The 12,560-nt window shown below is 37.0% G+C and overlaps 1 protein-coding gene across 1 annotated transcript in view; it reads right to left on the bottom strand.

The window, feature by feature from the left end:
• Nucleotides 1-12,560, bottom strand: part of MALRD1 (MAM and LDL receptor class A domain containing 1) — a 268,374-nt gene that overhangs the window by 229,831 nt on the left and 25,983 nt on the right. Inside the window, exons 8-10 of the mRNA XM_086467325.1 lie at nt 12,358-12,450; nt 10,002-10,209; nt 2,108-2,254 (exon numbers count right to left, since the gene is read on the bottom strand). Coding sequence (XP_086323451.1) covers nt 2,108-2,254; nt 10,002-10,209; nt 12,358-12,450 — 448 coding nt within the window. The remainder of the gene's footprint in view (nt 1-2,107; nt 2,255-10,001; nt 10,210-12,357; nt 12,451-12,560) is intronic.

Genomic DNA, 12,560 nt, shown 5'->3' with positions numbered 1-12,560 from the left:
CAAATGAACTGCCTTTGGATTTGAACTACAGCAGATGTGCTTCAGACAAAGGTAGGGAAGGATAAACATCTCCAAGGGGCCCTAAAGCAACATATTTGAATGCTGTCAGTGCTGCCTTCGCTGAATACTGAGACTCTATGCAAAGTCTATGCAAAACAACACTCAAGGCTTAGTCTTGTTTATGCAATGATATTACACATATTACCTTACATCTTGGAAAATCAGCTATTGTGCTGCCACAGTCATAATCCTTAGCCGTTTATTTCCCATGGATACATAATGAAGCAGAGGGTTAGGTCCAGCCCCACAACAATCACATCACTTTAGCAAGGCTGGCACAAAGACGTGATGGTTACATCTCCTTGTACACACAGGCGTGCTGGGCTCCGCAGCTCGAGGGGAGCTCCCCTCATTGGAATGCAAGGGTACTTCAAAGGATCCTCTTTTAATTTGCAGCTGAGGCTCTACAGCAACCTTGTTAAGATCTTCATTAATCAAAATTTGCTGCTGCCCTCCCCAGGAGAGAAGAGAGATGAACACTCTGCAGAACCACAAGCAACTGTTGCAACCTGAAGGACCTTGATTTAATGTTGGCAAAAACTTGCTCGAACTCTGGAAGCCTAGTTAAAGTTAAAGCGGTGATGTGGCTGTAGCAGGCAGAGTGATAGATGGGTACATAACTGCCTCGGAAAGACCTTTGTGCTAACTTTTATGGGGAATGCATTGTTTCTGGGCTTAAGAGCTGCTGCACAGTAACCTCAAGATCTGCTTGAGGCTTCAACCCACAGCAACATATACAGATATGAACGTAACTTGTAACGATTCAGGTATCAAAGCAGCTTAAGTGCAGCAGCACATAGTTCCCCATGGCCTAATTTAACATGCTGCTTTGGCTGCAGAGCAGATGTTTCTACCAGCAGCCTCCATTATGACCACATTACACCTCAAATCTCAGCAGCACCTATCTGGTGAGGCATATCAGTGCCCTTCCCCAGGTTCTGTGAGAGTTTGGAAGCAGTGACGCAGTAAGGTTTGCAGAGAATGCAGTAATGCAGATCCAGTGCCACTCTACAGATACAATAAAAAATATCAAATAGCTGCTGAGAAACCAAATAGCAACTTCAGTGCACTTCAACACTTGGAGACCAATGGAAAAAAAGGCACACGATTGTGCGGTTAGTGTTATTATATAGCATGCACACACATACTCACACTTCACTAGAGTTTGCTCAGGCAAATATTAATCCTGGAATCCCTCTACCTTTGAGTGATATTAAAGTGGAATACTTAATATTTCACGTTCTTTTAACATGAATATGGGAGAGAAGTGTGGAAGTCTGGCTGTAAGATAATATACATAATTTTAAAAAGTTAACTTAAAGGTGTATTGGACAGTAACCCAGATTTTAAAGTAGTCTTATCTCTGCTGGAAGCAACGTAATAGCTACCTATTTTAACAAAATTAAAGCCACAGAATATTTTCCAATATTATTTGAAAATGACAAACACGGTAGGCAATTTTAGTTTTATGCAGTACACCGCAATAACATTTTCATTTTGGAAAAATACTTTAAAACAGCCCTCTACTGGAATAAACCTTTTCCAGCTGTTGCATTGTATGGCAATGGAAGGAAGAACAACTGTTCAAAGGGTATTACACCCACTGCATTTTTCCCAGACAAAACTGATTAATTCACCTGTACTCTGCAAAAAGCTACGGTGATATTTTGTCCAAATAATATTTTCAAGAATGGCTCCTATGTGAATATTAGGTATAAAGATGCTTACGATATGCATGAACAAAGTTAAGCTATGTCAGTTCAAAGGTCTCAAAAAAACTGGAGGCTGCATCAAGACTCATACTTTACACTTCTCATACGGCTTGATTGTCCCAGCAGAAAATCAAGGTCAAAAAGACATAGTAACCAAATCACATCTAAGAAAGAACATTCCCAAAAGACTAGCTTTCTGTAATGTCTTACCTGTGTTCTACACACAGTATGTAGCATCCATTTCAAATCAGCTTTTATTATCAGTATGTCACCATTTACAAGTAGAAATGCTCATCACAGGAGGAAAATAATAACAACGATAAAAGAAATCTCACCATGTCCAGTATTAGTTGTATGACCTCTGCCAGGGAGTCTCCTGTCAAGGGGAGCCTCTTCTGTCATTACGTCCCAGTCAGCATCACCTGTGCTCAGTGGCTTCCATCCACAGAAGTCAGTCTCAAAATCACATATAGTGTAATTAGCTGTTGTAAGAAGAACAATGATAAGAGATCATTAAGCTGAATTTGACGCAACAGTATAACACCACAACTATGACTGTTTTGTATTTGGATGTACAAGGAGTCTTAAAGAAGTTCTGATATGTTTCACTGAAATACAGGTTATTCAGATGGACAAAACATCTAGAATACAGGTAGCAGATCAGGCAAGCCCTGCCCCTCTTAATCAAACTCAGAACCATGAAGGAAACCACCTATAAGAGAATAAACTGTATCGTATTAAAGACAAGACCTGTACATAGGCTGCTGGTAGATTATGAAAGTAATATTATATGTTTTTAAAAGATTAATTCTACTGAAAAGTTAATTATGAATGTGTGGGAAAAAAATCAAATGTATTTAGTACTGAAAGTAAAGATAAATTAAGATTCCACTTTATTTTTGAAAAGCGGATTTAAATTTATGAATTGTTTAGGTCTCCCAGAAATTTTTATTGCAAGGTAAAAGACCATTTTCTCAGTTGGTATGGAACAGACCAACTTCAACTATATAACAATTTCACACACTCTTTCATTTCTTGAGCACAATTCGTTATTTTGATAACAACATAGTATAATCTGAGAGTTTTCTTTACTAGTCCAGACCAGCTTCACAAAGCACTGCAATTAACTCTTTGGGTCATTGACTGCAATTGTAAACATTACTTTTGAACTGTACTTGGCACTTTCCAGACTTCATGGCACATTTATTCTGTCATATCAGCCTCAGACATGATTACACATATTACTCCAAATTTCAGATTGTACAAAACCAAAATTAAATGCATCATCGTGGAAGCACCATGGCAGTAAAGCCCATATTAAAGGTCTTCCTCGTGTAAAGAGGTTATCTGAGCAGTTAAACCTTAAGGTACAAAATAAATCACAAATGTCAGTATCTCTTATCTGGATTCACTATATACATTAAAATTCAATGGAGCATGCTTTTCTGTGTAGTGCAACATATTAGTTAAACATGAAACTTGGTTAACTTATTTAATTACAGAATTCTCATGCTTTTGAAAGATACTTTGTTAATTAGACGTCAATTGCTAATACATTAAGGTAGAATATGCAAATTGATATCCAAGAGTAAGCTGGTTTGTTCTATGGTAATTAATACTATGTCTACGTGCTGTGCTCTCCTCAGCTAAGTGGTCCTGGGAGAGCCAACATGACACAAAAAATCAAACTCTCTGCTTAAACATCTCTTTCCTCTGGCCTCCTTAAACCCTGCAAAAGGTCTTCTGCATAAGAAGCTGACTGCTTGGTCACGGTAATATCCAAGAAGACACCAACAAATGACCATGTAGACACAAAAAACTTACTCTGCTATATACTAAGCAACCAAAAACCTGTTCTTGGAAGGAAAACGCCAGGCCAAAGTTAAAACAATACTTTAAATATAAAAGACAAATCAAGATGGTACTAATGATTAATATTTTACAGCCCAATAAGGTAGTTACTATGGGATTTTTTTTTTTTAATTATTATTATTAAATTATTTATTATTTTCTTTTAACTAGAGGCACTTAGGACCATGAAGAGCTGTTATTGCAATATGAAGAAAAACTTCTTTCATATGCTGATTACATCAGATCTGCTGTCATTTAGTGTGAGTCAGTGTCAAGCTCAGGCTTTTTCACTGGCTGACAGTGAAAAGCTGACTGTTGAAGCTACACTTGGAAATCATGTACTAAAAGACTGGCGAAGCAGAAAGGTTGTGATCAGACAGAGCCCATCACTGCCCTTGATGGTCCACAGGAAGAGAGAAGTCTGGTGAGATCATCATTTCTTACATTGTAGCCACTAGGACAATTTGTTCTAAAGTTATGGATTTAGAAATAAATGTATAAACATCACCTTTTATGTTGAATTCACAAGGTGGGGGGGAACACGGAACGGACACATGCACACACAAAAAGATGCAATTCCAAATAAAATTTGCTCAGTCATTTTTTTCAAGCTTTTTTCCAGTCTGAACACAATTATAAAGGTAGGAAGAACATTCACGGTGGTGTGCTTTTGGGTTTTGGGGTTGGTTTTCTTTTGAGGGGTGGAGCAGCTGAGGAATAAAAAAAATGCAGCTCCAGTTCACTACGTGTGGTAATGTTGACCACGTTTTACATGCTACTATTTTTTTTTCATTGCACCTGTCATTTAACATGACAAACCCTATACAAACATCCATTTGTGCAGAGACACTGTGCCAGAGTTTATTACCAGGCCCAAGTGTTCCACCATGTCTAGTTTCTGGAGATGGTACTTCATTTTTAAAAGTATTAATGCGTTAGGGAACAGTTATGCTATAAAAGTGAGCGAAACCCAATTGTCTGAGTTAACAATTTGACTTAAATTTTATCCTTGCTTAATTCTAAAAACTTGAGGGGTGCTTGTAAATGTTTAATCAAGCTTGAAATAAAAACTTCTGTGATTTGGCTGAAACCCAAACCCAAGTAAGAGTTCCTCAGTGTATTTTTTCACTGCTCAAACATTAATAAACTTTGAGAAATGCTTCTTTCCCATCAAAACAGTGAATAATTTTTATTATTCACAACCTTTTTCTACATTATCTTTTGAACCTTCAAATGACTATAGGGAATGTTTCACTATCCATTGTCAGAAAATAAGTGACTGCGCAACTTATAGTTTTTGAGATATCACACTGCAGCTATGTAAGTTAAACAGGTAAAGCGTATTTCTGTTATACTATGTCCTTTCCTACTGCACCATTTACCATCAGACCTTATGGTTTTTTATTTCACTGTCTTCGAACTGAAGAAAAGTTTTCCGCATTGTAAAAGCAAAACCAGCTAATTTTCACTTTTAGACATTCATCTATTTATAATTCAGCAAAACAGCAAGGAAAATAGAAAGGAAACAACAACCTGCATTCATTTTAATAACAAGCCGAATTTGAAAAATAATCTTCTTTTTTTTTTTCATATGGGTATATCGTTATATTGCAACTAGTCAAGGAGCAAATTATGACACCAGTTCTGCAAAAACAATGACTGAGATGTAACCAGGAGAAAAAAAAAAGTTCCCCTGAACTTCTCCTTGAATTTCAAGAAATACGTGGCCCTTACTATAGCCATAAAGTACACTGGAAAAATTTTTCAATTAATATGAACCATTTTTCCACACTTTTTTTTTAAAAAAAGAAGCAGAAAACAAAGCACATATTCCGAGAGCACTGGGAGGTTAAATAGAAATGTTTTTTCTTTGACTAGCTTACTTGACCTATCCCAGCTCCTTTTGACCCTCCTGGAGGAAAAACAAAGCAGTCCTGTTAGCTAGGCTGGGCTACCAGCCAATTAACATTGCTTCAGCTTTGTAGCCTGCAACTGGATGAAGCTTTTCAATCCTACTCTGGCAGCTCAATCAAATGAGCCCAACTGGGGACACCCAGCTTGTCTCTCCATCAGGTTGCTGTTTCCCTGACTGATACTACCGAATGAGGAGGGCTGCTGCGCTTGCTCAGTGTGGCAGCACCCAAGCTCCTATGGAACTTGGGGTATAAATTATCTGTATGATCAGCAACCAAAGTACATCTGTGTGATTACTTTGCCATTAACACTTTGTCATTTTCAGCTAACATTTAATGTCAGTTTGGGAAAGGAAATGGTTATGCATATATCTTCTCACTGACTATCTATGCACATTCCCTACCGTTTGTTATTCCGTTTATCTAGAATTTGTTAAAGGACATTTATCTAGAATTTGTTAAAGGATTCATACAGAAAGATTGCAGGTGGCCACAGGTCATCTAGCCTGAAATTCCATATGTCATAAGTCATTATCCAGATCTCTCGTAACATCCTAGTCCCTTAAGTGAGATGGCCTCATCTCCTTCTAAACTACTGTTACCTTGTTAAGGGTTAAGAGACTGGTGGCGTTAAGAGAATCTCATGTCAGCCCTGGGTCTGCAGAGGGTACACTTACTTTGAGTTAACTGTTCTGGTGAAACACAAGGGCAATGCTACACAGTGTTCATAAGCAGTGAAGTTGTCTGTGAAAGTAATGTGGGTGTAGATTCTTTTTCTCCACATGTACATGCAAGATTGCTGGAAGATACTAACAATTCCAGACAACTAATGTGTCACAGGAAACACAGAAATGTGCAGTAAAATAAGTGTTTCTATCTAAAAAAATGCTCTTTTTACTTTAAAGTTGAATGGTAATAAAAGGATTTGCATGTGTGTTCATTTGCTGTAGAAGGTTTCAAGGATTTAAAATCGTAAATTGCTATACTGTAAATGAAATGCAGTAAAACATACACGGCTTTAAGATTATACAGGTTTCCTTTGTTCTACATATTTTCCATTCATAAATTATACAAATCCTATGAAAAGCTGAGGATATTTAAGCTAATACTAGAGATGAAAAATTAAAACCAGGAGAGTTAGACAGGTGTTTAAGGAAGCTTCTAATTAGGCTAAAGGGAAAGTGATGGTCTTCCAGAAACAGCTGTAAGATGTCCTACCCCCAAATAATTTTGAATTTAGATGAATGCTAATGAGCAGGCAAACAGTGCTGTACTGAAGTGTGATATCACTTGAAAATAGCAAGCGCTTCCTAGACTTCTTGGTAAGTTGCCAGGATCACTGGCTACTGATTCATTTATGACGATTTTGTACGTATTGTATATGTTATGTATAAATAATGTATAATAATAAGTATAGTGTTTGAAATATTTGTGTTTGGCATGGCATTTAGTGCAAAACTTCCTTTGTATTAAGTAGGAAATAAAGAAAAGGCATCAGCATGAAAGGGGGCTTTTTAATCCTTCAAATGATCTAAGTACTTTATCTCAGTCTTTGAGGTATATTTTTGAATATATATTCACTAGGTTTTGATAATTATCAGTCACCGTGAAATAAGAAATCCAGAAGTGATTTCAAATACGTGGTGCCAAATAAGACATAATGAAAATGTAGAATACTAAAACCATTAATTTCACAAAACTACTCAAAGATGTTTACTCACATGCATAAGTGTTTCCTAGGCAAGTTTCTAATTTTTCTAGACTTGTGATGTACTTAAATATATATTTATATAAATGGGCAAAGGTTAAACAAAGTTTAAGATGCATTGTAAAACATGTATTTGTTCTTCTAATAAACTGCTTTATTATAAGACCATTCATGCCAAGTTAACATGAGCAAACAGTAACATTATTTTTTCTTCCCCATTATAATGAAGCAAAGAAAATCCTCAGAGGGAAATCCTTCACATTGCTAAGTAACAGCTGTCTGGCTTTGTTTTCATTCAGTATGGACAACTGTCAGCTCTTTTAGTACACGAGAGTACTTCATCAAAGGAAACTACTGAGGATGTGTCCAAGGACAGACAGTAAAATACCTAAAAGAACAGAGACTAAATTATGTATTGTTGTACTAAATAGGAATTTTTACTGAAAATTAATGTGTATAAATGTAGTGCACTCTAAATATCACAGAGGACAATTTCAAGATCATGGGGAAAATGTACATAATGGGAAGAAAAGAATAAAGGACAGAAATAAAGGATGATTTTCCTTTGAGTCTCTTCTGATAAAGACTGCAGAAAGTGTCAGAAAGATGAATCTTCTATGTTGACCCAACTGCTGAAAAGCTAAATTCCACCTTTAAGGTCCTCTTTCCTGAAAAGATTTGCATGAAGTATCCAAGACAATATCAGCCATTAATATGGGCCAACTTTAAAACCAGTTATTGTTATTTTAAAGATAGGTAATTTTTTCTTTCCTTTCTTCTCAGCCAGCAGTCAGAGCAATATGCAACTGCTATGGATTAATTATATTTTAGAAAAGCACCTTTTTTTCATGATCATAAGTATAGTTTTGTACACTTCAACAAAAAATATATCTTCAACCTGCGAATGCCTCAACACAGAGTGAAGCACACAATCCCTACATCTCAACGGAGTAATATTTTCTTCAAAGTGAACTACACTAGGAGTTAGCAGAGAACCACTACCATGTCATAAACCAAAGTTAACTGCAGCAGCAGACAGTAGAGCACTAGGCAGAGCTATGGAAGAGGATTTTGCCCTGGCTGGGCCTCCTGTCAGTCCTTGCTCAAGCACCCTAATTCTGGAGGTGCCACAAAGGACAGCAGTGAGACCCCCAGGCCATTCTGACTTTTCTTTCTCCTACCCACTCTCCAGTTGTTCTGACCCATCCACATAAGCATGACTGAAACAACATTCTCAAGAGCGAGTCCCACTATGATCTTTCCTTAACTCTAAAATACTGGCCATATCTAGGTTGTTTGTTAATCTTTTGGTTACCCAATGCCAGTGTCCAGTGTTTGGGGCACAGGGGTAGAAATAAGAAGTTGCAATGCATTGCATGCAAAATGTAATTGCCTGTAAGCGTTTGGAGTTATCTTTCTTTTCACTTCGTATAGTGCTACTAACAGCTACCCTTCAACTAGGACAATTATCTTTCATCCTCCTTTTAAACCTTAAAATTATTCTTCTATATTCCCAGTCATTATTCACCACAATTCTCTCACATTGTTGCTGAAGTGGGAACACTAAATTGCTGAGAAATAAAGTCCAATTTGTAAAGTATTTTCACTTTTATTCCATTCCTTCTTCTAAAGAGCATGAGAGGACCCTCTGCACTCCTACCAGCAAACACAGAGACAGCAGCATAGGGTCAAGTAGGAGACAGTGCACCTGTAGACTTTAACATTGACTTAGATTCTGCCTAGAGATAAAGCAGTATAAACCTTCCTATTCAAAATGTGATTTCAACAATTTCACATATTACTTGTTTCAGAGACGGTTGCAGCATGGTTATTTAATCGAAAAGATTAAAGTTTCAAACTGTGAGTTAAAAAAAAAAAGCTCATAGTCACAAAATAGTTCCTAAAGTCTTCTCAAGAAATTAAAAAATAAAAACATTATCAGTATCTTCGTCCTGCTGTCTTGAGTGACACACAAAATTTTAATTTGCACCTCCCAGCAGGAATACATATCACCACCAATATCTTAAGTATGTGCACAGTTTTCATCTGCAACATATATTTAAGTGTTACTACCACAGGCAATCATACATACAGATGTGCACTGCATAATATTTATTTTAGAAGTGATAGGGTCTCTAAAGCTACTTTCACAGAGATATAAAATGTTTCAGAATTATTACAGACATCTTCCAATAGTTTTAATTATTTTCTTTTACTCTTGATTGTACAGTAGAAACTGTATCTTCTAAGTGAAGTTACCTTCAATTGAAAATACTATGAATAAGATGCAGCTTCTGAACTGTAGCAGATCTGCACAGTGATTTGTATCACCATGCAAATATCATGTCATCTGATGCATTTTCTGTCAATAACTCATAGACAGTCTAAATTAGAAAACTGTTCACACAACAAATCCCAAGGAAGATTTCAGTCCTTCTCAAATTAGGAAAGCAGATATTATAAATGTTGTAGTAGGGAACACATTTAAGCTAAAATACGCAATACGACGCAATTCTGCAGATGCTTTAAAAATTACTATCTGGATCCAAAACATATTGCTGAGGCCAGACAGAGAAATAGAAAGCAATGGGAAGAAAAACGTGTGACAGAAATTGCTATGAACATTGTCACTAACTTGTACATCATTAAATATCCTGGGGAATAAATGAGTTTTCTAGCCTTTTGTTGGATAGACCTGTTTAGGTTTCACAATACTCTTCAGCACCATGCCCTTCTAAATCAACGTGCTTCACTTACAGCAGGCTGCTGGATCCTCATCACTGCCATCAGAACAGTCTGGGTGAGAGTCACAGGCTGATCCAGGCTCCGTGGACTGCCCATCAGTGCAGGTGAATTCTTCTAAGGAGCAGAAACCTGGTGGCTCTGGTGGTGTAGCATCCAAGAGCTGGATGCTCTTCAGACAGATGAAACCTGCCCTGCTCTGGAGTGTTCCTTCAAACATAAGCTGTGGATCGTTACAGTTAAAATATTTGCATTAACAGACAACAGAGAAAAACTTATTTTTACTTACATACAAAAGTAATGTTCTAGGTGTAAAAAGCACTGCACACTTTCCATTACAAAACCATGTCAAATTTCTAATCAGAAGCTGAAATTTTGTATGACTACCTCAGGTTGAAACTTCTGAAAATTTTCAGCTAAAATGGTTTGATGAATTCCAAGAACAAAGTTAAGTAAAAGCATATTTAAAACTCTCAATCTCATAATCATTTGGCTTAAAGTTGCAATGCCCCTGTGATTTAGAAAAGCGACTTGAAATGTAATATCCTAAAGACTCCATCTTCTGCTCTGAAGTTTCTTCAGAACCTCATTTTGCAGGTGCCCAAGAGAAAAATTTTCAGCTACACTCATAGGTGAAAAACATGGGCTAGAGACTGTTCTCAGACACCCATTGGCACAACATAGCTTAACAACTGATAGCTGGTTCATCGCTTAAGATAAAATGGCTCCATGCAGTCTGTGCAGTGGGATTGGTCCCTGCCTGCTGGTAGCCCTTGAACTGTGCCAGGCACTGTCTGGGAGGTGAACAATTTGCTTCAGTCAAAACCTTGCTAGGGACCATGCTAATATTTTAATTATACAGACTATCACCTGTGACCTGGCCCTGCTTATTTTACTGCTATTAGCATAGACATTGAGATTCAAGGAACATTACTCTCTCTGACAGAGTTCCCTTGCACTGACCACATTTTATACAAGCTGATTTAAAGCAATGAAGTTTCAGAACAACATCACTTACTCCTGCCCACTGTGGAGCCCAGCTCTGCAAGGAAGTTTCCCAACTTGTGCTCCCCGAGTTTCTTTTACTTGAGCTAAAGCAGCAAGCAGGAGGATTGGTTTCACCAGAAAGATGAAAATTTTAATGAAAGAAAGCACTGAGAGATACAAGCAGGAGTTGGAAGCACAAATCAAATATGGAGTTGTAGGTTTTGACAGGCTGGGACATGACCAGAGTGCGAGTCTCAGAAAAGAGTCATGCGCAAGAGGCAGAAAGCACAGTGGAAGGAAAGATGGACAAGAGTATCCCACAAAACAGAAGGAAACTAGAACAGATGTGATTTGGGGCATAAGCAGAAGGGTCTAACACACTCCCCAAAGCCTGGGAATTAGGTTGGGGTGAAGTCTCAAGAGGCATTTTCCTTTCTAAGAAATAAGAACTATATATGTCATTATCTTCCACTAGAAACAATTTCTTCAAAACAACAAAAGTCTTCTAATACTAACCACTCTACCAGTTCAAACAGCAGAACACTATGCTGAAAAACATCACAGTCACATGATTAAAGATAGTATCTTTCCTTCCCTAGGCACAAGTAATCTTTGCCATCTTTGCACAAGAATGCATGGTTTTGCAACCTCAGCAGCCTTTTGTTTATTTATTTTTAGATACTGTAGATAGTCTTATTACACATCTGGTTGTTTATTCACGCTTGTCCTCGTGGGAAAAGGAGAGACAGGCAACAACAAGTACTTATAACCTATTAGCTTGCTGAAATGCATTCATTCTAACATATATCAGAATGTCAGTTCCTGCAGCAGGCTTAGTCTTTGCCCTTTCAGAGATTACATTTTCAGCTGATTGTTGAGACAGTAACATATGACGGGTATTTACAGAATTACGAAAAATTAATGTAAATGTAAAATTACATAAAATAGAAACTTATAAATTAATTTAAGAATTAAGTAGTTTCAACTTTGTATTCTTCTCTATGCCTGAAAATTCAAGGGGAAGATATTCTCACAATTACTGGTTTATATAATTTCACTAAAAGCTCACAAACATCATTCACATTTCAATTAATAGCATTTATATTTAAATGGGTTGGTAATACCTGAGACAGACTCAGATGGCTAACTAAAATATGGTGAGAATTGTATTTGCTTTCTTGCATTTATTAAAGACCAACAGCTTCAACACATGATGTTCATTTGTGTGTTTGTTGAGCTATAACCAGAGCTTTACTTAAAGCAATGAAGAATGGCAAAATCTTCAGGATACATATTTTAACAAATTTTTAAGTTTCCCAGAATCTTTATAAACAATAAGGTAAAGCATCCTCAAAAACTGAGCACATGCCTTTTTCATTCATACCTTTAATGTTTCTAGCCCTGTTGGTAGCTGTATATCCATTTTGACCCATTCCTCCTTAGTCATGATGTTCGTTTCCCATAAGACATATTCCTCCTGTAAAATGTAGAATACAACATTATAAAGCTAATTTTTATTCCTCTATAAAGAATCACGGCAAATTATTGTCCTCAATCTTTTCATATCCTAGCCAAATGACCACTATA

This window comes from Leptosomus discolor, chromosome 6, assembly GCF_034619465.1.
Source record: "Leptosomus discolor isolate bLepDis1 chromosome 6, bLepDis1.hap2, whole genome shotgun sequence".
Classification (NCBI taxonomy): Eukaryota; Metazoa; Chordata; class Aves; order Leptosomiformes; family Leptosomidae; genus Leptosomus; species Leptosomus discolor.
Note: the sequence above shows the minus strand (reverse complement) of the source record. Positions and strands in the feature narration are given on the sequence as shown.